We start from the raw sequence: 27437 nt of genomic DNA on the forward strand, positions 1-27437 counted from the left end.
TAGTAGGCCTGTAATTGCTGGGTTGTCATATGAAATAGTGTAGAGTTTCAATTAGGGTGAACCAAATTGGTTGAAGGTGTAAAACCTAATGTAGAAGGTCTTGAAGAATTTGTGGATGCTTTACATAATAGTTTCATGTTTTTTGTGTATATAATTTGGAGGGAGTGTTTGTGGAAAAATGTAGAAAATACTATTGACCCACCAAATAGAGTAAAATAAATGAAGCCTCTAACTTTTCTAGTACTTTAGAGTCATAGAGAGGCATAGCACGGAACCATACCCTTTGGCCCATGCAATCCATACGTTAAACTGCCCGCTCTCATCGAACTGCACTGGGACCATAGCCATCCATGCCCTTACTATCCATGTAGCTATCCAAACTTCCCTCAAACATTGAGATCAAGCTTGTGTGCTCCACCTTGCTGGCAGCCCATTCCACACTGTTATGACTCTCTGAAGAAGTTTCCCCTCATGTTCCCCTTCAACTTCTCACCTTTCACCCTTAATGCATGACCTCTGTTTGTAGTCCCACCCAACCTCAGTGGAACAAGCCTGCTTGCATTTACTAGATCTATAACCCTACATAACTTCACATACCTCAATCAAATCTCCTCGCAATTTTCTGCATTCTAAAGAATACAGTCCTAATCTATTCAATCACTTTATTCATCTTGAATAATATAAGGAATAAAAGTGCATTTAAAAAAAATTGAGTTGAAACTTTACATTTTGGGTCATTTCACTCATAACTGTTCTATCATCTTGTATTGTTAAGGCACCAAGACACAGCTGGTAAACACTTAATGGTAGTAACCGCTGGAAGGAGGATAACTCGTTTTGCTTCATTGTCTTCATGCATTCTTTGAATTTATGGTTTGTAAGTCAATGAGAAAAATGGGTGCTTTGGAAATCATTTTCCTTAAATTTCTCAGAAAAAAGCTATCAGAAGAAATTTCTGTGCTGCCTCTGATTGTGCCTGAGGCTGTATTTTCGCGAATAGTCGATCCAAGGAAGCAGATATTTATAAAGTATTTCAGATGAATAGTTAGATGTGGACTATTGTGCTTTGCCCAAGCTTGCATATTTATGGGCGTACCATCAGATTTGCAGTCCTAACGTACTGACAATAACTTTTTCACTATAGGTAATTGTGCCAGTTCAAGAAGCCAGCTTAAGTAAGGAGGCTCAAACATACTTGGGTCACAGTTGTTCCAGTGAAAATGGTGTATTGCCTGCCCATTATAGGAAAGTACCTGTAAAAGTATGGTTTCTACATCAGTGTAAATCTTACTTTATATAATAGTTTCCATATCTTTGTTCTTGCTGTTTGTAATAATCTGAAGGATTAAATATCTTAATATTATTATAATTCCATGATTTGGTGGAAGTGCCTCTTCCAGGGATGCCAATCAGAATTTTTGTTTTGCATTTAGTAACAAATCTGGCATTTAGTTCAACTTGCAAACTACTGTTTTGATCTCGTGCCTAAAGTAATTCTGAAGTTTGGAAATTATTGAAAAATCTTTGGTGAGGGGCATTTCATGTTTTCATTTGGCTGCTTTAGCTTGGAGACTGGGTGGAAGCAGGCACTGATATTTTAGAGGAGCTGTGTGTCTTTGGCTTGAAGAGCAGGAGACATAGTATGTGACTACAGTCAGCCCTCCTTATCTGCGGGGGATTCGTTCTGGGACCCCCCACAGATACCAAAATACGCGGATGCTCAAGTTCTTCATTTAACATGTATCAGTGCTTAACGTGTCTCCGTGTAGTGGACATTAGGACCTGGCGGTGCAGCTCTGAATTCGCAGTGTTTCTGTTCACGAAAATAATCACGATTGCGATTGAAAATAAGGTGGAAGTAATAAAGCGATCGGAAAGAGGTGAAATGCCATTGGTCATTGGAAAAGTGTTAGGCTACAGTCAGTCAACGATTGGAACAATTTTAATGGAGAATGTGAAAGGCCCTGCCCCGATGAAAGTTACAATTATTACTAAGCAACGCAGTGGTTAAATTATTGAAATATGTATGTTTCTTAAGTGATTTATATGCATAGAAAGGTAAAATATGTACTATATATATATATATATATATATATATAACTATGAAAAACATTTGACTAACTGATGCTAAATAATACCGGATGTACCTGTTCCGACTTCAAATCCGACTTAAAGACGGACTCAGGAATAGAACTCCTTCATAACCCGGGGACTGCCTGTACTTTTAAGTCATTTCTAGGTTACTTATAATACCTAATACAATGTAAATGCTATGTAAATAGTTGTTATACTGTATTGTTTAGGGAATAATGGCAAGAAAAAATAGTCTGTACATGCTCAAACAACGAGTGCTGGAGAGAGAACTTCCGGGTTTTCCCGATCCGTGGTTGGTTGAATCTGCGCATACAGAATCCGCAGTTAAGGAGGGCTGGCTGTATATCCCATATCCTTGATAAAACATGAAGATGTCTGCAAAGCAACTTTACTATTGAAAAGGTTGTTTATTATCAAGGACATGTGTAATAATCAGGTGCAGAAAAACCAAAATAACTGTACAATCTGGAAAACTGGTACAAAAATAAAAAAAAGTACTGCCTGACATGCTGAGTGTATCTACAGAAAATGGAAAAAGAGTTGCTGTTTCTGGTTAGCACCAGGAAAATAGTAAGGGGGGGGGGTGGAAGTTGAGTTTTATGTTGCAGATAGGGAGAGACAGAACAGACAAAGTATATCTTTGATACAATATGTCTGGTGTTGGGGATAAATTGTAGTGATCATCCAGATAGTATGTTAGAGAGAGGAAACAAAGCAAAAACTGAGATTACAGCAGTTAGAGAGCACGTAATAAAGGGTTGTTCAAAGGTATGAATTGCAGCACAGTAGGTCAGGCTCTGCTAATAATGGAAGAGGGAAAAGTAATGGTTGATTGGCAGTAGGAATAGACAGGCTGACAAAGTAAATTAATCTAATGTTTGGAGTTTGCTGTTTAGAATAGAAGGCTAAAATATGCAAAGGCACAAGGTGAAGCACTGCTTTTCAGCCTTGCATTGCGCATTGTGATTACAGTGCAGGAGACCAAGGCCAGAATGAGGTTGAGGTGAAGTGTTCTGAGTCACCTCTGCAGAATGAATGCAGGTTATCCCCTGGATAGTCTCCCAATCAGTATTTGATCCTCTTTTGCAGAGGAGACCACAAGGAGAACATAAAACAGCAGAGCACAGGAATGTGCCCTTCACTCTACAATGTTGTGCCAAACTAATTAAGTTAATAATGCATAATTGCACAAATCCATTCTATGTGCATATGGTACACATCCCTCCATTCTCTGCAATACCTATGTGCCTATCAAAGCTGAGACCCTTCGTCAGGGCTGAAGAGGGAGGGGGCAGGGGCCCTATAAAGAAGGTGGGGGGTGGGTGGGAAGGCGAAGGCTGGTAGGTGCCAGGTGAAAAACCAGTAAGGGGAAAGATCAAGGGGTGAGGAGGGGAAGCAGAGAGCAGATAGGCAGGAAAGGTGAAGAAGGAATGTAAGGGGAAAGCACTATGTGTAGTAGAAGAAGGCAGAATCATGAGGTGATAGGCAGCTGGAGGAGGAGGCAGAGTGAAAATGGGATGGGGAAGGGAGAGGGAGGGAATTACCAGAAGTTGGAGAATTCAGTGTTGGAGAGTTCAGATGACGCCAACAGACTCACAAGTGAAGTGTTGCCTCACCTGGAAGGACTGTTTGGGGTCCTGAATGGTGGTAAGAGAGGAGGTGTAGGGACAGGGGTACTAAGATGTACTAAGCACATCTTTCCCTCTCTACCCCTCTTTGCTTTCCACATGGATCATTCCGTCTGTGATTGCCTGGTCCACACGTCCCTCCCCACAGATCTCCCACCTGGCACTTATCCCTGCAAGCGCAAGTGGTACACCTGTCCCCACACCTCCTCTCCGTTGGGGTCATCTATTGCATCCGGTGCTCCCAGTGCAGCCTCCTGTACATCAGCGAGACCTGACGCAGATTGGGGGACCGTTTCGTTGAGCACCTCTGCTCCGTCCGCCACAACAGACAGGATCTCCCGGTTGCCACCCACTTCAACTCTGCTTCACATTTCCATTTGGATATGTCCATACACGGCCTCCTCTACTGCCATGATGAGGCCAAACTCAGGTTGGAGGAGCGACACTTCATATACCGTCTGGGTAGTCTCCAGCCCTTGGTATGAACATCGAATAGATCAAGATGGCGGCGTGATGCAGCGCGCAGTGGCCACTCCAGGAATGAATATCTGTTATCTGTAAGTGGGGGTCGTGTACAATCCTGATTTGATGGAGACGGACATGTGAAGCACGGAGGAACACCTGGTGAAACTTTTGAAATGCCTGTTTCACTGCCGCTGCTACTGTGCGATCGGAAAAATCTCCAGGAGGAAGGCCCCGAATCCTTGGTTTTGCCTGTTGCTTGGTGGCCGGTGCCGGGGTCAAAGCGCTCAGCAGAGATGATGCTCGGTGTCGGAGGGCTGGTCGGAGGCTCAAAGTTTTCGGACGGACTCGGAGTTGCCTGTGGTCGGAGCTCCCAAAGTTCTGTATCGCCAAGCTGCGGCGCTGGAGGTTCATGGCAGGAAGAGTTTTTCTTCCTTCTACCGTCTGCGTGAGATGATGGGCTGTCGGGACTTTGAGACTTTGTTTTAAACCGTGCCATGGACTGCTCTTTATCAGATTATGGTATTGCTTTGCACTGTTGAAACTATGTGTTATAATTATGTGGTCTTTGTCAGTTAGTCTTTTATCAATCATGGTTTTGTTTGCACTGTTGAAACTATATGTTAACTATAACTATATGTAACTATGTGGTTTTGTGTAGGTCTTGTAGCTTTAAGTTTGTCTGATGGGTATGTAGTTCCGTTCCGGGGAACGTGCTAAGACGGTAGCGCGATATCGATACGCAGCAGCCTCTCCGGACTCTGGATTGGGGATTACCACACGTTATGTGGTTTTTCTTGTGTGGTCTGTTTTGTGCTTTTTCGTGATATCATTCCAGAGAACGTTGTCTCATTTTTTAACTGCATTGTATTTGTGGTTATAAATGACAATAATCTGAATCTGAATTCTCCAACTTCCGGTAATTCCCTCCCCTCCCTTCCCCCATCCCATTTTCACTCTGCCTCCTCCTCCAGCTGCCTATCACCTCTCTCATGATTCCGCCTTCTTCTACTACACAGTGCTTTCCCCTTACATTCCTTCTTCACCTTACATTCCTTCTTCACCTTTCCTTCCCTTCCCCCACCCCTGGATCTTTCCTCTGATTGGTTTTTCTCCTGGCACCTACCAGCCTTCTCCTTCCCACCCTCCCCCCACCTTCTTTATAGGGCCCCTGTCCCTTCCCTCTTCAGTCCTGACGAAGGGTCTGGACCCGAAAAGTTGACTGCTTCTTTCAACGGATGCTGCCCGACCTGCTGAGTTCCTCCAGCATGTTGTACGTGTTGCTTTGACCACAGCATCTGCAGTGTACCTTGTGTTTATTGATGAACTGGAGATCGATTTTTGTTTTGAGAGGAAGATTGAGAGGGAGCATCCTGATTGGTCTCTCTTCGTGCTAAATAGACCTATCAGTTTTCTCTGTGGGTGGGCTTCACAGTCGACCTCAAAAATAATGACAGTGTTGCTCACTGCACTGTTTGCAACAGTGACTTTTCTATTGCCCATGGTGAGTTAAAATGTAAAAGACATGTTGAGGTGAGTTTAACAGGTGTCATTTGTTCATTAGCATAACTAACGTTATTTAAACTAGCTGGCTAGCTGCTAAGGAGCTACTCTGTTGATGTCCAATGTGATGAGGCCAAACTCCCTGTTGACTGGCTTAAAGTTGTAATAGAATAAAAGAAAAACTCCCATGATAATACAAGTACATATTTTAATGTCACATTTTCTGCATATACCCAGAATATGGAGGAATATGGGGTTGTGGGGGGCGGGGGTGCTACCTCCCTAAAATGAGTTTTTGCAGGGTGGGATGTCTGCTATCATATCTGCCACCAACACTACCTACACCAGCACATTCCAGGCATTCCCTACTATGTGCTTTTTTGGGGAATAAAAACTTATCCTGCACATCTCCTTTGAACTTATCCCTCTCTTGCATGCCCTCTACTATTAGACACTTCGACCCTGGGAAAATGATACCAGATGTTTAATGTATTGGTGCATCTCATGATCTGTTAATTCTCCGCTCAGCCTTGGGTGCTGTAGAGAAAACAGCCTGGTTTTTTCAACCTCTCCTTATAGTACTTGCTTGCTATTCCAGGAAGCATCCTAATAAACCTTCTGCACAATCTCCAATACCACCACATCTTTCCTACAGTGAGGCAACCAGAACTGAATGCAGTATTCCAGATGTGGCCTAACAGGAATTTTATAAATTTGCTAAATAACTTGTTGACTTGAACTTAGTGTCTTTACTATTAAAGGCAAGCATATGCTACTCTACTTTTATCATCACATCAACCAGTGTGCCCAGTTAGAGGGAATTATAGACTTGGACTGCAAAGTCCCTCTGTACATTAGCACTGTTACAGAATGCAGTACACTTGATCAGGTGTTGTGATTGCTTTTAGGTGAAGAAATAAAATGGAAAATTACAGAGTCAGTTTGTGACCCCAGCATTATTGTGGATAATCTTAATTCTCTTCAATAATTTTAGAAGGTCTTAATGCATCTTTTGGATAGTTTAATAATGTGGCCCCAGTGATTTAACAGTCTGTGCAGATCATCTAGATCTGTTCATAGTAACACTTTAATAGTTTACTGTAAAGGTAAGTAGGTAAAAGCAGGAGGATTAGTAATAATTAAATGCTCCCAATGACTTGCATCTCAAATGCTCTCTGACAACCAAGTCCGGCTCCTGGCTTTCACGTATGGCTGAGCTACTAAGCCTTGCAGAACTGTTTCTACTGACAGGAGGAAGAGTAAAGGCGGGTTGCTAATGCCTGAAAAACATTCACCTTGGGCATATGGGAGAAAGAAATCTCAAACTTCTGTTGCCTTGCAGCTATACCATTCATGCACAAGACATTGGGAGTAAACCCCGAGGAAAAATTCTGGAGCTGGAGTCCCAAAGGCTGTCCGACATTGAGTTCAACACAGACTGGCAACTCCTGGGACACTGCTGGTGCCAATTGGTCTCTACTGTTCCTTTGAATTCATCAGCTGCGTGGAGAGGGGTATCCTGCTGCATGGGCAACAGCTTGCTCTCCATATTGTACTGCCCTGGCTTGTGTGTACAACGTAGACAGCTAGGATGCAACGTATATGTTTGACCAGACCAACGGAGGCCCTTATAGACACTGAATTTGAGAGATGGTGCAGCTTCTGAGAGTTACTGCAGACCATACCGATTGAATGTTTGATTAACAAATGAAAAAATGAAGGAAGTAATTCTTCCTAGAAGAATGTCAGGAGCACTCATCAAGTCAAGCTGATTTCAATGGGCTACAGACTTGTCAATGGTTCAGTTTAATAATCGGATAATGTATACAGTATACAACCTGAAGAGTAAGAATTACAGGTTGTATACTGTATACATTCTCTGATATTAAATTCAACCAATGTGCTGACTTTTGTCTTGGTCAAATTAGACAGATTTTTTGGGAATTGAGCCATTTGTTGCAGAATACAAAGTTCCATAGTTTCTCGCCAGTGGTGTCAGCTATATGAACACCACTCTCTTGTGTGCTGCTAATGTTCCTCATCAGTTACCTCCTAAACCAGGGTGTTGCTTAGATTATGCTGGATGCAAACCTCGTCTGTCTCATTATCTGAGGAATTGCAAACATTGCAATTTACAACGATTTAGTGGTGGAAGTTAGTTGATGGAGCTAAAGATTGTTGGATGTTGCCCCCCCTCAACAGTGAACCTCAAACAGCAAGAGCACATATTCTCTGACTGGTATTACAATAGTAGGGCTTGCAACACGGAGGTACTTTGCCAGAGTGGTAGTATTTGAAGAGAGGTACTGGTCCAGTTACATGACATCCAGAATACTGCAGTCTATTCTGATCAAGTTACAATACAAATAATAAAAATCTATAGACCAGTTCTGAGGCAAACCTTGCAATTTAATGGAATCTTATTGAGGTATGTGAGTTGCTAAATTCAGCAGAAAAGATTAATATCAAACATGATTTCAAATTACAATACAGCTACAGGACCAGGGCTGATAGCATGGCGACAAAATGCTGGAGTGGGCTATTTGGCAGAGAAGAGCAGGGAAACTGAATGGTGAGATGCTATAGTACTGGAAAATTTAGTCCCTGTAGAACAGGGTTTCCCAACCTGGGGTCCACTGACCCTTTGCTTAATGGTCTTGGTCCATGGCTTAAAAAAAAGAGTGGGAACCTCTGCTGTAGAATAATATAATGGATGGCATGCTTGAACTCTGATCACTGTAATATTAGATACTGATATTCTGTAGGTCTAGCGTTGCAGAAATTTTACTGCTAATGCACTTTAATGATTAAAACAATTATTAATTTTTAATCTCTCTCTCTCCCCTTTTACTGTCTGTTTTGTTGAGCTGTGTTTGCTCTCCCTCAGCAGCTTGAACTGTTTCCCGGCGGGGCGGGGGGGGGGGGGGGGGTGTATATGTTCCTGGTCTGTAATCAAGGCCTGACTCATATGTATGCCCTTTTCCTCCTCCATTCACTCTTTCTGCCAATGACACTGTGGAGCTAAAAAACTTGCTGTGTGTGAAACTGCAGGGTGTTGGTACACTAAGGCACAGCATGACTATGACACCTAAATTGTCAATCACTACTAATTCTCAGATGTGTCAAGTTTATCTCATTAGTTGATCAGGAATCAAATACTATTTGGTCTGACCACCGCCCTTCTTTATCAGCCATTAATTATCTGCAACCAGAAAAATGAAATTTATTTGCATGAATGTTATTTGATGTGTGTGTGTAGGGACATTGGAAAAAAAGTTGAATTTCCCCATGGGGATGAATAAAGTATCTATCTATCTATCTATCTATCTATCTATCTATCTATCTATATATACATGCGCGCACGCACACACACAGACACACACACACACACACACACACACACACACACACACACACACACACACACACACACACACACACACACACACACACACACACACACACACACACACACACAGTTTTAATTGGCTTAATTAATTGGCTCATTCTGGTGAAACCTGGATGGCACAAATTTCTTAAATGGACTACCTGCATCAAATACCATATCATCTCCTATCTGAGAAGTGACTTGTCTACCACTGCTACAGGTCCACAGCAAAGGCTTTTTACTCAACCCTGCAACATCTGGACAGCAAAGATGCATATATGAGGATGCTCTTTATTGACTACAGCTCAGCATTCAATGCCATTATTCCTCAGAGTTAATCAATAAGCTTCAAGAGCTTGGCCTGAATACCTACAGTGGATCCTCAAAAACCAAACTTGCAGACCCCAGTCAGTTCGCATTGCCAACAATATCTCCTACACGATCTCCATCAGCATAGGTTCACCACAAGGCGGAATGCATAGCCTCCTGCTCTACTCGCTTTACACTTATGACTGTGTGGCTAGCACAGCTCCAATGTCATATTCAAGTTTGCTGATGACAGAACTGTCATAGGCTGAATCAAAGGTGGTGACGAATCAGCATATAGAACATAGAACAGTACAGCACATTACAGGCCCTTCGGCCCACAATGTTGTGCTGACCCTCAAACCCTGCCTCCCATATAACCCCCCACATTAAATTCCTCCATTTACCTGTCTAGTAGACCCTTAAACTTCACTAGCGTATCGGCCTCCACCACTGACTCAGGCAGTGCATTCCACGCACCAACCACTCTCTGAGTGAAAAACCTTCCTCTAATATCCCCCTTGAACTTCCCTCCCCTTACCTTAAAGCCATGTCTTCTTGTACTGAGCAGTGGTGCCCTGGGGAACAGACACTGGCTGTCCACTCTGTCTATTCCTCTTAATATCTTGTACACCTCTATCACGTCTCCTCTCATCCTCCTCCTCTCCAAAGAGTAAAGCCCTAGCTCCCCTAATCTCTGATAATCCATACTCTCTAAACCAGGCAGCATCCTGGTAAATCTCCTCTGTACCCTTTCCAATGATTCCACATCCTTCCTAAAGTGAGGTGACCAGAACTGGACACAGTACTCCAAGTGTGGCCTAACTAGAGTTTTATAGAGCTGCATCATTACATCGAGTCTCTTAAACTCTATCCCTCGACTTATGAAAGCTAACACCCCATAAGCTTTCTTAACTACCCTACCTACCTGTGAGGCAACTTTCAGGGATCTGTGGACATGTACCCCCAGATCCCTCTGCTTCTCCACACTGCCAAGTATCCTGCCATTTTCTTTGTACTCTTCCTTGGAGTTTGTCCTTCCAAAGTGTACCACCTCACACTTCTCCGGGTTGAACTCCATCTGCCACTTCTCAGCGCACTTCTGCATCCCATCAATGTCTCTGCAATCTTCGACAATCCTCTACACTATCTACAGCACCACCAACCTTTGTGTCGTCTTCAAGCTTGCCAACCCACCCTTCTACCCCCACATACAGGTCGTCAATAAAAATCACGAAAAGTAGAGGTCCCAGAGCAGATCCTTGTGGGACACCACTAATCACAACCCTCCAATCTGAATGTACTCCTTCCACCACGACCCTCTGCCTTCTGCAGGCAAGCCAATTCTGAATCCACCTGGCCAAACTTCCCTGGATCCCATGCCTTCTGACTTTCTGAATAAGCCTACCGTGTGGAACCTTGTCAAATGCCTTACTAAAATCCATGTAGATCACATCCACTGCACTACCTTCATCTATATGCCTGGTTACGTTCTCAAAGAACTCTATCAGGCTTGTTAGACACGATCTGCCCTTCACAAAGCCATGCTGACTGTCCCTGATCAGACCATGATTCTCTAAATGCCCATAGATCCTATCTCTAAGAATCTTTTCCAACAGCTTTCCCACCACAGATGTAAGGCTCACTGGTCTATAATTACCCAGACTATTCCTACTACATTTTTTGAACAAGGGGGCAACATTCGCCTCCCTCCAATCCTCTGGTACCATTCCTGTGGACAACGAGGACATAAAGATCCTAGCCAGAGGCTCAGTAATCTCTTCCCTCGCCTCGTGGAGCAGCCTAGGGAATATTCTGTCAGGCCCCGGGGACTTATTCGTCCTAATGTATTTTAACAACTCCAACACCTCCTCTCCCTTAATAGCAACATGCTCCAGAACATCAACCTCACTCATATTGTCCTCACTGTCACCAAGTTCCTCTCATTGGTGAATACCAAAGAGAAGTATTCATTGAGGACCTCGCTCACTTCCACAGCCTCCAGGCACATCTTCCCACTTTTATCTCTAATCGGTCCGACCTTCACTCCTGCCATCCTTTTGTTCTTCACATAATTGAAGAATGCCTTGGGGTTTTCCTTTACCCTACTCACCAAGGCCCCTTCTTGCTCTTCTCAGCCCCTTCTTAAGCTCATTTCTTGCTACCCTATATTCCTCAATAGACCCATCTGATCCTTGCTTCCTAAACCTCATGTATGCTGCCTTCTTCCACCTGACTAGACTTTCCACCTCACTTGTCACCCATGGTTCCTTCACCCTACCATTCTTTATCTTCCTCACTGGGACAAATTTATCCCTAACATTCTGCAGAGATCCTTAAACATCGACCACATGTCCATAGTACATTTCCCTGCAAAAACATCATCCCAATTCACACCTGCAAGTTTTAGCCTTATAGCCTCATAATTTGCCCTTCCCCAATTAAAAATTTTCCTGTCCTCTCTGATTCTATCCTCTTCCATGATAATGCTAAAGGCCAGGGAGCGGTGAACACTGTCCCCCAGATGCTCACCCACTGACAGATCTGTGACCTGACCCAGTTCGTTACCTAATACTAGATCTAGTATGGGATTCCCCCGAGTCGGCCTGTCAACATACTGTGACAGGAATCCATCCCGGACACACTTAACAAACTCTGCCCCATCTAAACCCTTGGAACTAATCAAGTGCCAATCAATATTAGGGAAGTTAAAGTCACCCATGATAACAACCCTGTTATTTTTGCACCTTTCCAAAATCTGCCTCCCAATCTGCTCCTCGATATCTCTGCTGCTACCAGGGGGCCTATAGAATACCCCCAATAGAGTAACTGCTCCCTTCCTGTTCCTGACTTCCACCCATACTGACTCAAAAGAGGATCCTGCTACATTACCCACCCTTTCTGTCGCTGTAATAGTATCCCTGACCAGTAATACCACCTCTCCTGCCCTTCCCCCCCCCCCCATCCCTCTTAAAGCACTGAAATCCAGGAATATTGAGAATCCATTCCTGCCCTGGTGCCAGCCAAGTCTCCGTAATGGCCACTACATCATAATTCCATGTATGTATCCAAGCTCTCAGTTCATCATCTTTGTTCCTGATGCTTCTTGCATTGAAGTACACACACTTTAGCCCCTCTACCTTACTACCTTTACACCCTTTATTCTGCTTCTCTTTCCTCAAAGCCTCTCTATATGTTAGATCTGGCTTTACTCCATGCACTTCTTTCACTGCTCTATCGCTCCGGGTCCCATCCCCCTTGCAAATTGCAAATATAGAAGGGTGATTGAAAAGCTGGTTGAGTGGTGCCATAACAACCTCTTCCTCAGTGTCAGCAAGACCAAAGAGCTGATTATTGACTTCAGGAGGAGGAAACCCAAGGTCCATGAGGCAATTCTCCTCAGAGGATCAGAAGTGGAGGGGGTCAGCAGTTTTCAATTCCTCTGTTATTATTTCTACGGACCTGCCCTGGGCCCAGCATGTAAATGCAATTATGAAGAACGCACGGCAGTGTCTCTGCTTCCTGAGAAGTTTCTGAAAATTAAACATGACAGCTAAAACTTTGACAAACTTCTGTAGATGTTTGGTAGAGTATATTGTCTGGCTGCATCACGGCCTGTATGGAAACACCAATGCCCTTGAACGAAAAATCCTGCAAAGGGTAGCGCACACGGCCCAGTTCATCATGGGTAAAACCCTCCGAACCATTGGGCACAACTGCATGATACATTGTTACAGGAAAGCAGCATCCATCATCAGGGAAGCTCACCACCCTGGAGATGCTCTTTTCTCGTTTGTGCCAAAGGCACAGGAGTTTTAGGACTCACCATCAGGTTGAAGAACAGGAAGACCACAATCTGTGCAGATTGGTGATAAGATATCCTCCTCGCTGACGATTAGCACTGAGTGAGATATGCTAACTAGTGGAGCGGTGCCGCAGCAACAACCTGGTACTCAACATCAGTATGGCAAAAGAGCTGATTGTGGACTCAGGAAGGGTAAGATGAAAGAACACATTCCAATGCTCATAGAGAGATCAGAAGTGGAGAGAATGAGTAACTTCATGTTCCTGGGTGTCAAGATCTCTGAGGATCTAACCTGATCCCAACATGGGGCTATGCTTTATTAGGAGTTTGAAGAGATTTGGCATGTCAACAAATACACTCAAAAACCTCTATAGTTGTACCGTGGAGAACATTCTGATAGGCTGCATCACTGTCTGGTATGGAGGGGCTACCGCATAGGACCGAAAGAAGCTGCAGAGGGTTGTCAGTTCCATCTTGGGTACTAGCCTACAAAGTACCCAGGACATCTTCAGGGAGCGGTGTCTCAGAAAGGCAGTGTCCATTATTAAGGACCTCCAGCACCCAGGGCATGCACTTTTCTCACTGTTACCATCAGGTAGGAGGTACAGAAGCCTGAAGGCACACACTCAGCAATTCAGGAACAGCCTCTTCCCCTCTGCCATCTGATTCCTAAATGGAGTTTGAAGCTTTGGACACTACGTCACTTATTTTTAATGTACAGTATTTCTGTTTTTTGCACATTTAAAAAAATCTGTTCAATACACTTAATTGCTTTACTTGTTTGTTTACATATTATTATTATTATTTTTATTTTATTTTTCTCTCTGTACTAGATTATGTATTGTATTGAACTGCTGCTAAGTTAACATATTTCACATCACATGCCAGTGATAATAATCCTGATTCTGATTCTGAAATAAAAAAAAGTTACCACCTCTCAACCGTCAAGCTCTTAAACCAAAGGGTTAACTTCACTCATGTTTACTTTGAGCCCCGTAGTTAAAATGTTCCACAAACTGTACTAGTGGAGAGATGAACTGAGTCTGTATCACAGATACAGGGCTTTACCATTCTGATACAGTTGAAGAAACTAATTTATTGAAGTCTTCTCCAGAGATTATCACCTTGTCGTGGAGAGGGTTGTGAGTTTGTGAGATGCAGTCAAGAGTTTAGCCACCTGGTGCTTAGCTCCTGGTAGGGTCACCATGATGGTCAAGTCAAGGAGGAGGTTCCAGACCAAGAGTGTTTCAACCAAGACCTTAGTAGCATAGCTGGTGGAAGATGCTGACATATCACAAAAGCAGAGGAAGGCGGAGGAAGTTTACAGCAGTGAGTGGTCCACAGTTGCACTAGATCCTGACCCTGATCCATCAAGGACTGTGTGGTGGCTGCATGCACATCAGCCTTCCCACATTAAACAATGTCAAGCACAGGTGGTTCTTCATAAGGTAATCCACTCTAACATCCCAGAGTCAGTGGTGAAAGGGGCAGAACTGTAAGATCTGGAAGCTCTTCACAGTGTATGGATCCAGGATGGGCTTCCACAGCCACCTGAAAACCCACCAATGGACAACCCCTTCAAGTCAAGTCGTCACTTTTATTGTCATTTCGACCATAACTGCTGGTACAGTGCATAGTAAAAATGAGAAACGTTTTTCAGGACCATGGTGTTACATGACAAAGTACAAAAACTAGACTGAACTACATGAAAAAAACAACACAGAAAAAGCTACACTAGACTACAGACCTACACAGGACTACATAAAGTGTACAAAAACAGTGCAGACATTACAATAAATAATAAACAGGACAAATAGGCAAGGTGTCAGTCCAGGCTTCGGGTATTGAGGAGTCTGATAGCTTGGGGGAAGAAACTGTTACATAGTCTGGCCGTGAGAGCCCAAATGCTTCGGAGCCTTTTCCCAGACAGCAGGAGGGAGAAGAGATTGTATGAGGGGTTTCCCTTTGGAAAACATACTCGAATTGATTGCACTACAACTTGAGGTAGAATTCAGTCATTAGTCTAGAAGGTTGTATTGGGTCCAGAGAAAAAATGAGGTGTTGTCCTCAAGCAGATGCTTGGGCTTCAGTATAACTGTACTCTAGGATACAGAGAGAGATCAGAGAGGGATGGATGGTTAGTGGCGAGCAGCAGAAACCTCAAAATTGCCCTTGTAGACTGAATGCATCCCAGTCTGTGCTTGACTTTTTTAATGTAGAGAAGGCCACTTGTAAACACCTGGAAAAGTGCAAGTGAACAGGTGAAAGGTTGTTGCATTGAAAAATGCCATAAGTAGGGGAACGGTTGGTGGAAATAGAAGGTTCATGAAGGAAATAATAATAAGTACTTTATTGATCCCGAGTGGGAAATTCTTTTGTTACAGCAGCAATATTTAAAAACACATTTAGCAGTGTACAGACTTTAAGTACAGAATAATAATATACACAATAATAATTTACCACTGTGCAGTAATAGTGTATGAAATAGTAAAACAGACTATTGTACTATGTGTGTTCTCCTGTCGCACACAGATGAATTGCTGTGTATGCTTATTGCATTTGTTAGGAAAGTTTTCCTGTCATGGTCCTTGTGACAGCGGAGCTGATTTGAGTCTGTTCGAAAGGGTGCTCCACTGCTTATTCAGTAGGTCATGGAGAGGATGTGCCTGATTTTCCATAATGGATAATAGTTTGTTTAGTGACCTCTTCGCCACCATTAACTCAAGAGTCCAGGTTGTAGCAAAGGATGGATCCAGACTTTTTGATGAGTTTATTTAGTCTTTTTGCATCACCAGCACCGTTGCTGCTCCCCCAACATAAAGCCTCAAAGAAGACTGCACTCGCTACAATAGACTGGTAAAAGATCTCGAACGACCTGCTGCACACATTGAAGGATCTCAGCTTCCTTAGAGTATAGAATCTACTTGTCTCCTCCTTCTTGTAAACAGCCTTAGTGTTGGTTTTCCAGGGAGTGAGCTCTCTGCAACAGGTAGATGATGGCATCATCCACTCCCACATGAGGTTGGTAGACAAACTGTAGAGGGTCCAATGAAGATCTCACCTGTCATCACATGACATGAGAGGGCAATTGGTTTGTTGTCATTAAATTTAGATGGAGTTGCCTTCTTGGGTAGAAGAACCAAGCAGGAAGTCTTCCATAGCACTAATATCTTTCTTGACTCAGACACATATTGTAAAGGTGCTGCAAAGTACCAGACAACTGACTGGTACATGCCTTCGGTACCCTGGGGCTGATACTGTCTGGACCAGCAGCCTTGCCTTGATGTAGTCTCTCAAGCTGATCTACAGCCACAGTCAGGCAGGGGAAGGTAGTCAACCCATGGAGGCAGGATACTGCAAATTTGGGAGGTGTGGAGGGTTTGAAACACAAGCACTCATCAGAGGGGTGGACGGAGAAGGCTTTGGGGGCAAGGAGGGTGTGTGGTTTGGGCAAGTGACGAATGGGACAGCAGGAGGTCCCATGCTGAACTTGTTGGAAAACAAGTTCAATTCATTGGCCCTATCCAAGATCCTCGATCTTCCTTTACCTTAATCTTGAAACCAATGATCTGCTTCATGTCCAACCACACATCCCTTCTGCTGTTCTGCTGGAGCTTGTACTCTCGTAGTTGTCTGTGCACTCTCTCAGACTTGCCCTCAGTTCTTTCTGTACTCAGCTCAGTATTTGTCTAAATCCAGACCTGAAGGCTCTTTTCTTTTTCAAAAGCTCTTTCAGGACACTGGTGATCCAGGGCTTCTTGTTGTGGAAGCAGCAAGATGGTGTTCTCACAGAATTTGATGTAGTCTGTGATACAATCAGTCATTTTGTAATGTCTTCTCTGTGGCTCACATAACACATTCCAGTCTGTCCTCTCAAAGCATTCCTGCAGTACCTCATTAACATCCTGAGTCTACCTCCATACAATCTTTGTTTTTTCTTTTAGGAGTTCACAGATCTATTTACAATTACAAATTAAAATGCAATTACTATTATCAACAAACCATTTAATCTGCTGTGGGGCCAAGATGGTGCTGAGCACAGTGTGACCCTTTTTCTTACAAAACAAGAAAAATTTACTTACACAAGGTACCGACTTCAATATTTAGAAGACAGTCATTATACTCAGATTAAAATATGGTTAGTACCGTCTATAAAACAGTCAATATCCCGGGGGTGGGGAAACATTCCCAGAAGTGCCCTACTGTTCCCATTGCGACTGTGTGTTCCCTCTCCAAGGACAGACGGGCAGGAATGTATCCTTGGAAAGGGGGCAGACAGTTGGCCTGGAGAGTGCCCTCCACTTTCCGCCGCTTAGACACATGAATGGCCATCTTGGCCAGGCCCAGGAGCAAGCCCACCAGAAGATCCTCCTCATGCCCTGACCCCTTCCGAACCGGGTGCCCACATATGAGGAGTGTGGGACTAAATTGCAGCTAGAACCTCAGCAGTAGCACCCTGAGAACTCACTGGGGCTGCAACCTCTCACATTTCATGTAAGCATGGTACTCTGACTCCTTCCGCCCACAAAATGGATAGGCGGTCAGTTGAGCCTGCTCAAAAGGCTGCTGCTGGATAAGAGCACATACCTGGGTGTAGGCAGGACCAGGTTGTGATCAGATCTGCCAAATGGGGGAAGGGCAGTGGCACTGTATGCGTCCTTTACATTCGCATACAGAAGGTCCAGTGTTCTGTTATCCCATGTAGAATAGCTGACATATTCATAAAAAGTTGATATTGTTGCCTGGAGAGAAACATGATTAAAATCCCAGTAACAGCCACAAAAGCATTGGTATACTGAGTTTGTATTCTGGCGATGGTCGAAAGAATAGCATCCCATACGTCAGCCAAAGTTTGAATGTAAGCACCAACTAAAACTGCAGTTGAGAATTCCTGAGGCAGATAATATGATCATATCCCAATGGCTAAGAGCTCAATGTCCAGGCTACCTAAATGCTCCTTTACAGTAACGTGTCTGCGATCACACCATCTTTCATTTACAAACACTGCAATCCCTCCTCCCTTTTTTTTGCTCAGTATAACGCCTCTCTTTGATCAGATGGTCTTGAAGCCGGGTTTGGAAGCACAATGGTATGTAGCCAGGTCTCAGTTAAGCACAAAACATTGCAGTCCCGGTATTCCCTCTGGGTCTTAATCAGTGCACCAAACTCCATCTTATTTCCCAAGAACCTTACGTTTCCCATAATGATCACGGGGTTAGAAGCTTATATTTCCTCCTCTTAGCCTTAACTTTTGTTTCAGCCTTGCAGCCTTGGCGTTACCTCCTAAGCTCCTGCGGGATCTTGGACCACACACTGGGCAGTAGCGTTGGTTTGCTTAGCTCAATCAAATAGTCAAAGGGGAGGAGTAGAAGCAAATGGTGGTGGAATTATGATGGTGACAGATGTTACGTTCCCCGTAACTGGGTGACTTACCAGCAAAGATAGAGAGGTCCGCTGAAGTCTGATGGTACTATTTTCAAACGTTTTTTATTTATAAAGGGGCACAAACGTATGGTTAATACAAAACATTCAGATCATATACGTCATCAATACTCAATCTAAAGCACAGGTATAGTAATAATCAATCAGAAATAAGCTCTATCGTTGTCTAGGGGATAATACTGAGTCCAATGGAAATATAAAAGTCACTCATAAATCTGCAGGCTTTTCCGTTTGGGAACCGCTGGCATTTCACGAGTTGGAGAGAGGGATTGGTGAGAGAAAGGAACACTTGCCCGTTGTCTTTGCGAAGCAAATCCCTGTTGTTAGTTAAAAACGGTTTTTCCTTTGGTTTCAGCCACAGACTCCCGATCCGGAATCTTCAAAATGGCTTCCCGCTCCGATGGGAAGCGCTATCGTGTCTTCTTAGTATGTCTCCTTGGTGCGTCTGAGGGGCCGGCTCGGCAGCCCACCTTTTATCGGGACTTGCAGGGTTGTAGCTGTCAATCAGGGTGGGGTGAGGCAATCTCTCCTCATTTCCCAGCCCACGTTGCCCTGAGGGCTTGCACGTAACCCAGTCCCCATTCCCCAAAGGTGTCTCCAAGAGACAATGGCCCTTCCGTGGCTTTTGTCTGGCTGAGAGGCCAGACCACATTCCAAAACCTTGAGGCCTCTCCCTCACTCTCCTGAGTCCAATTCAGCACGTCACTCTCTCTCTTGGGTCATTGACCCCCCCTTCGACTAGGCTCTTGCGATTCTCACAAAGGAGGGGGCTGGGGTCATAACACAGAAATATGCAAAGGAGCAAGGTACATCCATGGTGTTAAGTTTAGCAGTGATAAGTGCTTTCCCAAATTAGTATAATGTAAGACTTGGAAGGGAACCTGTAGAAGGTGATTTTAATGTGCACCAACTGCCCTTGAACTTAGTATTTGCTTTGGGAAGTGCTGTTGGAGTGGCCTGGGAAAATTGAATTTTGCATATTGCACATTGTTGTCAATGTTTAGGGTATTCATTGGGATGCTGATCAAGGGTGCTGCCTTGTCTTACGTAGCTGACACCGAGCTTTTGTTGGAGCTGCAGTCATCCTGACCAAGTGTGGATTTATTCCATCACACATCTGTCTTAATAGCTTGTAGACATGGGGACATCTTTGAATGTTAAGAGCTAAGTCATTCACTGCAGGGTGTCCAACTTTTGAATCAATGAGATCTAGAGCTGGTGCAGTTGAGTTTTTGCTCAGTGGTGACTTCCAAGGTATTGACAGTGGGGAAACTTGGTGATGGTACTACTATTAAAAGTCATGTGTTATGACTCCAAATACTACTTATGAAGTTCCTTTGTTTCAATTTGCTTTAATGTTGTATTGAAGGTATTTTGATGTGAGATATTTGCTCAGAATTTGTATCTTGTAATTTTGATGTTACACATAAAATAATGAATAGTGTATTTTATTGGATGTTAAATGTAATGTAGTTCAGTGGAAGTTTGACTTTATTTTCATTTTACAGTTTTTCAGCATCATTGATGCTTTTATGACTCATCATTTACTTGAAAATGGAGCCAGTGAAATTCATGCTCCTTGAAAGGATGTAATCTAAATAATGGATTCATTCTTTTTGTATTTGAATAATCTGTGTATTACAGCTACAAAGCTAATAGATGGCAGAATGTAAATATCAATCCTGCACTCAAGAACTTAGAATTATTCCATGTATTATAAGCATATTTGTTTTTCAAATTGGTGCTTTCTTAAGTTTCTTAAAGCACAAATCTGAAATCTTAGAATATCTTAGTAACTCTGCTGCTTGGCATTAAAGCATGAATAGCTATCATCATTCCAAAAGTTGCACATTGTATTAACATATGGTCTCTAATTGTAATACACTCAGGTATAATCAATAAGTGGATGCACATCAAGGTAAAATGGGACATATTAGTTGGTGTGACCAAAAGACCCATGGAATAAAAGGATTAGTGTGGATAAATTTTGCCTATAGAGTCATAGTACAGCATAGAAACAGACTCTAGGCACAGCTTGTCCATGCTGAGCAAGATGTCTATCATATTTGGATTATATTTCCCTGAACCTTTCCTATCCCTATATGTGCCCAAATTTTAAGTATTGTGATTGTATCTGCCTCTACCACTTACCCTGGCAGCTTGTTCCATATACCCACTACCTTCTCTGGAAAAAATTGCTACTCAGGACCTCTTTGAATCTTTTCTCTCTCACCTTAAATTTGTGTCCACTGGTTTTAGACTTCCCTACCCTGGATGGAAAATTATGATCATTCACCTTTTCTTTCCCTTGTATGCCTATATAAGAACAGCCCCCAGTCTTGTACACTCCAGGGTAAAGAAGCTCCAGTCTAGCCAGTGTCTCCTTATACACTTAAGCCCATCAGCTCTGATATTTCAGATTGGAGGATAGTAGAAAAAGTGGTATTCTGAAGTATAAAGTTATACAAGGATAGAAACATAGAAAACCTACAGCACAATACAGGCCTTTCGGCCCACAAAGCTGTGCTGAACCATCTAGGCTTTACCCATAGCCTTCTAGTTTTCTAAGCTCCATGTAGCCATCCAGGAGTCTCTTAAAATACCCTATCGTTTCCACTTCCACCACCGCCAGCGGCAGCCCATTCCACGCACTCACCACTCTCTGTGTAAAAAAAACTTACCCCTGACATCTCCTCTGTACCTACTTCCAAGCACCAAGATGCAAGAACGAATCACTTGGTTGATTCTTGTTAAGGTGTTGAATTTGAAGAATACTTGAAGAAATAGAAGAGATCTTGCAGAAATGTTATAGCCCAAGGCAGAGGCACTTTTGGTCAAAGAAAGGGGTATCAGAGGCCAAAGGAATTACTGCAAGTACTGAATCACTAATATAATGAATAGTCAATGTCCATTACAGCCTGACATTTCAGCAACTCCCATCAATAAAATTTAGGCCAAACAATTTTCAATATAGGAATAGAACTGGTGAACGGAATTTTTTTTTCTCCATAGGGTTTATACATGCAGCCTCTCCGTCCTCCAAATGGTGTTTTGCACACATAAGTCAATGTCTGTGTCTTTGCTTTCTTCAATCATTTTATAGGTTTCAGGATTTTAGCTTATTTTGCTTGTTTCTTCTCTATCCAAGGGCTAAAGAAATAATCACTCACTGTGACTTGTATGTTTACCATAGGCTTTTCTATGTGTAATAGATTTAATCAGATTAAAATCCTTGAGCTGTCCGTTTCACCTATATTAGTATTCCCCTTGCTGCACTAATTATCTAAAATTACATGGACATGTTTATAGATGAAGCCATAGAGTTAGTGATATGAACCAGTCTTGGTTTGACAGGAAAAATTCTGTTTGCTGAGAACCACCCAGCCTTTTAAGCCAACATAAGAATAAGTACAAGGGACAGTATTTAATGATTTTAGCTGCTTACCATTCAGTTTTGTATGGTAGTACTGAATGCACAAGAAGGCAGGTGTGTAAAAACTATAACCAGTATATATATATTTTTTTAAAGTTCATTTTTGTGTTTGGATAAAGAATACTTTTGAATAATTTTATGTAGTCTACTTCATTAACCAATAAGGAAATTGATAATATCATTGTTCTCTTTAGCTTGTGTAAGGATTTAGTCTGCAAAACTCTAAGTGATTACTTGATTACGGGTAAGCAGGCAGCAATTAATGCAGGAATCCTTTACACCAAATCACATAATTAGACATGCCAGTGCAAAGGAAATCTGGTTAGATGTGTGTGAGTATTTGGTTAGAATGCCAGAATTACTGATTTGGAAAGTTGAGATGGTATTAAAGTGTTATGATTTCTAGTACCTTATTTCCCAGTTTTGCAAAGTCCTGTCAGTTTTTTTTTGAAGCATATTAGTGAAAGATTTTGGTATTTTTGTTGTTGTTGCAGGTATATGATGCTCATTGATGGCAAGAATGATGTGTACATGATTGACCGAGACTTTGCAGTCTTTCATGTGGCGAACCTGGAGTTTCCTCTTCGGAAGGATCTTCGTCTTCATCTGAGTAATTCCTTACTGGATGGGGTAAGAAAGCTTTCTAAAGTGACTCTTTTAGGACAAAGCAACCGACATTTGTTGCCATTACACTGAACTATTTTCAGTTGATTCAGATTTGTTTTGTATGGCAATATTCCTTTTGTGCCCTTTAATGTATTGTTCATATTAGTAGATAGTTGAAAGTTTTTTGCCATGCTATATTGATTTCTATTTGGTTATTGCAATAACTTTAATAAAAAAAAATTTCTTATAAACTTTGAAGCTAACTTGTGTTGATATATTTAACTTTTCAATTGGAGCAAATGAACTTCAAAATGCCATTGGAAAGTAAAAGGACTTTTGTTCAGTGTATTGCAAAGCTGCATAATTAATTTTGTAGTGCTGTTGTTGCTGTTGGTTCAGTTTCTTGGCCAGCAGTGAGATGAACACCTGGTTAATTAGCTTTTGGTTGCAATAGTTGAGAATTAAGGTACAAATACAGAAAATTTGTTGCTCATGATATTACCATGAGAATTCCCTCATTCGTCTGATCTGTCAGATGGCTTATTAAATCATTTGATGGTTGACACCTCTGACAAAAATGCACTTCCTTACACTATGGGTTTAGATTGTAATCCTAGATCGCAGTGAATCTATTTGACTAATTCAGTGAATAAACATGGGACTGAGAATAGTTTGAAAACACGCAGATCAGAGTTTCAGGGATCAAATTCCTTGTCTGAAGTGAATTTGATGATCTAAGTTGGTGTTTTACAAATGATTTGAGTTTTTGTGCTAGAATGGGAAATGTCAGCTGAGATTCAGTGACAAATGTGTTTCTCTGTGCTGAATTCAACCTGAGGTTTAAGGAAATGCTCACGACAATAACAGAGCATGGCAGCAAGTATCTCATGTCAGTGGAAGTCATTCATTGTCCAAAGAGAGAAGGCTATGGAGTGATGGTTATTGTCGTTGAAGATCAATCATCCAAGCCTTATGGTATCATTGCATTATCTCCTCAGGACAATGTCTTCAGCTCAACCACCTTCAGCTGCTTCATTAGTTTCCGTCATAAGGCTGGAAGTGTGGAAGTTCATTACTGATTACATTAATGAAATGTTCAATACCATTTGTAATTCCTGTGCAAGTGAAGTATTTCATGCCACAAGAGTGCCAGACAATTACTAATCCCATCAAGGGAGACTCTAGCAATCTATCCTTTACATTCAGTGGCATAATAATTGGAGTGCTCCATCTTTAACATTCTGTTGGCTCACCATTGGAGTGGTCAACTAAATAATATTACTACAAGAACAGCTCAGAGATTCGATCTTCTGTGGTAAGTGAATTTGCTCCTGATATTCTAAAGGCTTTTCACCATCTAAAATGTATTTACCAAGATTGTGATGAAATACATTCCACTTACTTGAATAGGTGTAGCTCAACCTCAATATGGCTAACACGAAAGGGCACAGTTTTAAGGTGCTTGGAAGTAGGTACAGAGGAGATGTCAGGGTTAAGTTTTTTTTACGCAGAGAGTGGTGAATGTGTCGAATGGGCTGCCGGCGACGGTGGTGGAGGCAGATGCAATAGTTTAAGAGACTCCTGGATAGAAGGCTATTGGTACCACTAGGTGATTTCTAAAGTAAGTATATGTTTGGCACAGCATTGTGGGCTGAAGGGCCTGTATTGTGCTGTAGGTTTTCTATGTTTCTAATAACTAAAATAGTAACATCATCCAGGGCAAAGTAGTCTGTTCCATCTCCCTAAATTTTCATTCCCTCTGTACTAGTGGATAGTGCCTGCAGTGTGTGCTATTTACAGATGCAATGCAGTTACTCTCTGGACTACTCCAATATCACCTCCCAGACCCATGGTCCCAGACTCCTAAGTAGATCAAGGACTTTATGTTCAAAGATCATTACCACAATGTTCACAACAATTTGTACACCATCCTGACTTGGAAATGTACTTCAATTACATCGGTCTAAATCTTGGAACTTGCTTTGTAGCAGAGCTATGAAAGTACATGAAGCAAAAGGTTTGCAGCAGCTTAAGAAAGGCATTAAGGGATGGACAATAAATGTTGGTCTTGCCAATGATAGACAAATAAATAAAGTTGAAAACCCTTTGAGGGCTTGCTGATTTTTCCTGTGGTCAAATGAGTAGCTGACACTTGTTCCTTTGACCCACACGAGGGATGGTGCCATCTCTGAAGTACTAGGAAGCTGCTGGTGTCAATGGAACTCCAGCCCATATGAAGAGACAGAGAAACAATTGGCTGCAAAATAATTTTTTCTCTGGGTTGCAGAGCTTGAATCGATAATATTCTGACTGCAGTGAAGAGTACAAAACAGTTCAGTGCTTGGCAATTATGGGTGGTGTAATTGAACTTGAGGCTCAATTGGAAAGCTGACAAAATTGAAATGTCACCATGATCAATGTGACTGTCAATTTGTGTGGGGTGTAAGTGTGCTGCAGTTACTGGCTTGAATATTGTTGGAAATGATGGTAATATGTGAACAGCAGCAGGTGGCACAGATGGGATAGCTGTTGGATCTGACCCTTTCCAAAAATTATTGCACTGTTTAAAATACGGAAAAGGAAAGATATTACTAGTAACATATACGTCGCTTTTTCTCTTCTTAAGTTTAATTCGAATGCATGTAAAAATATTAATGCTGAATGCTATTTAAGCTGAATTTTTAAACATTTCAAGAGGGAAAGGAACCTTTTGCTAGGCTGTAATAATTATTTGAAGTTCTTCCTGAGCTCATGTGTTTTTGGTTTCGTTCCTAATAGTTTTTCTGTTTAGGATGCAGTGTAAAAGCACGAGTCTAATCATTTAAGCACTCATATGTAGTGTTATGCACTGATAGGTTGGAGTTGCAGTACTGTACTTTGCCTATAAACATTTCAGAAGGAATGTTGATTGCTATTTCTTAGGAGGAAAGGGAAAGGAGGGGTATAAAAGTAGTTTTCTGGCTCAGAAATGTGATCATAGTGACTGCATATGGATTTAAATACCATGGAAGTTTTTGGGGTACTTGAGGAATGCACTACATTGTCTGGTTGATTATTATTGACAGCTGTTGTGCACAATATACAGGTGCAATAAAAAATACTGCTGTTTTGAAATTTCCCATATGAAATATTTGAGATATGATTTGTGCTGCTGAACTATTTCAAATTGGCAACAATTTATAGTACTTTAAGATTCCAATTTGGACTTAAGCTGCAACAGAGCAACAGACAACTTAGAAATCTGTTTTATGTTCTGGGCAGTAAAGCTTCATGGTTTGGTGGATAAGATAATCTGATAAGGAAATTGCTTTATTGATTTATAAAACTGGGCAGATTTAGCTCAATGATGAGAAGAAAGAACTATTTATTGCTACTAGATTGATATTGCTACCTGCCAGTTCTGATTGATCTCAGTATCTAGTGTAACGTAAGCATCAGTAAAGAAATTATTTAAAATATATTTTGGATAATATGGCTGGTGCAGCTGGAGAGATAGGACAGGGTGCAATGCTAGCATTTATCCTGAGTGAAGAGTGATTTTTTTTGTTCCTCTGAATTTTTAAATTTCTTTTTTCATTTTACCTGTTCCTCAATAATAGGTGTGATTTTCCTAACTTACTCTGTGATGAATAGTACAGAAATTAATGTACACCCATGTTTTGTCTGTAATGTAACATGTATTGCACCAGTGCATCTCAGTACCAGGCTTTTTCTATGATAAATTTTATTATTAGGCTCACAATAAACACTCACTCAGTGGGAAAACATTCCTTCAAACCTAATGAAATGTGGAATGTTAAATTGATTAACATATTCATAACTGAAAATCGTCACATTATTTATTTATTTAAGAAACCATTTTCTGGTTTGGTTAGTTCTTGTAGAGCATGTGTTATTGGACAATATCTTATGCTAATAGGTACAATTATTTTTTAATATAGCAAGCAGATTAAGTGAAGTTACAATTGATCAATTAACATTTGAATCCCTGAACTTCATTATATTACTTGAATCACACATCAGATTTGTAAGTGTCAAAGTGCTAATTCTTTTTTCTTTTGTTGTTAGGAAATGATAATTGACAAAGTAAATGGACATCCTGTTCCTCGATACTTGATATATGACATAGTAAAATTTAATGTAAGTATTGGCTTTGTTATTGGATTATTCCTTTAATAATTCTTACTATTTTTGAGCAGTGAGTTGAACATAAAATGAATTTTATATGGAGCGGCATTTGAACGATTTATTTTCCTTCAGTTTTCTTCTCGAGGATTTGTTTTAGTTTTCGCATGAAAGTGAAAGAGTTAGTTGAGACATTAAAGTTGGTATTTCACAGTGAATTCTTTCAAACAGCGAATAAGAAAATGCATTTACACTGCACTTTGAACTGCATTGATTGCCCAGCAATTTCTTTACAAAAATTTTCAATTTAGTCTGGGCACATGTCAATGATAAAGAATGTAGAGGACATTAACTCAAGGGAAGGGTATTTTGGTAACCTCCAGGTAATTGAAGTCTGGATCGGATGTGATGGTCTGTGTTGTAAGATAATTTAATTTGATGTCATTTAGAAATTACACAGTTACTTTCAAAGTATGTGTTCACATTTACGTTATAGATGTACATCATTGGTCCTTGGATCAAATCTTGGTTCCTTTTGTTAATTTATGAATAAGCTTTGTAAGATAGTTTTAAAAAGTATGCATTTTCAAAAATGCAAACTACAAATAATCCAGAAATATTCAATCATAAAAGCTAATTCTAAAA

General features: G+C 41.6%; 1 protein-coding gene across 1 annotated transcript in view; it reads left to right on the top strand.

The window, feature by feature from the left end:
* Positions 1-27437, top strand: part of rngtt (RNA guanylyltransferase and 5'-phosphatase) — a 335310-nt gene that overhangs the window by 95233 nt on the left and 212640 nt on the right. Inside the window, exons 9-10 of the mRNA XM_073056388.1 lie at positions 22556-22691; positions 26736-26807. Coding sequence (XP_072912489.1) covers positions 22556-22691; positions 26736-26807 — 208 coding nt within the window. The remainder of the gene's footprint in view (positions 1-22555; positions 22692-26735; positions 26808-27437) is intronic.

This window comes from Hemitrygon akajei, chromosome 9, assembly GCF_048418815.1.
Source record: "Hemitrygon akajei chromosome 9, sHemAka1.3, whole genome shotgun sequence".
NCBI lineage: Eukaryota > Metazoa > Chordata > Chondrichthyes > Myliobatiformes > Dasyatidae > Hemitrygon > Hemitrygon akajei.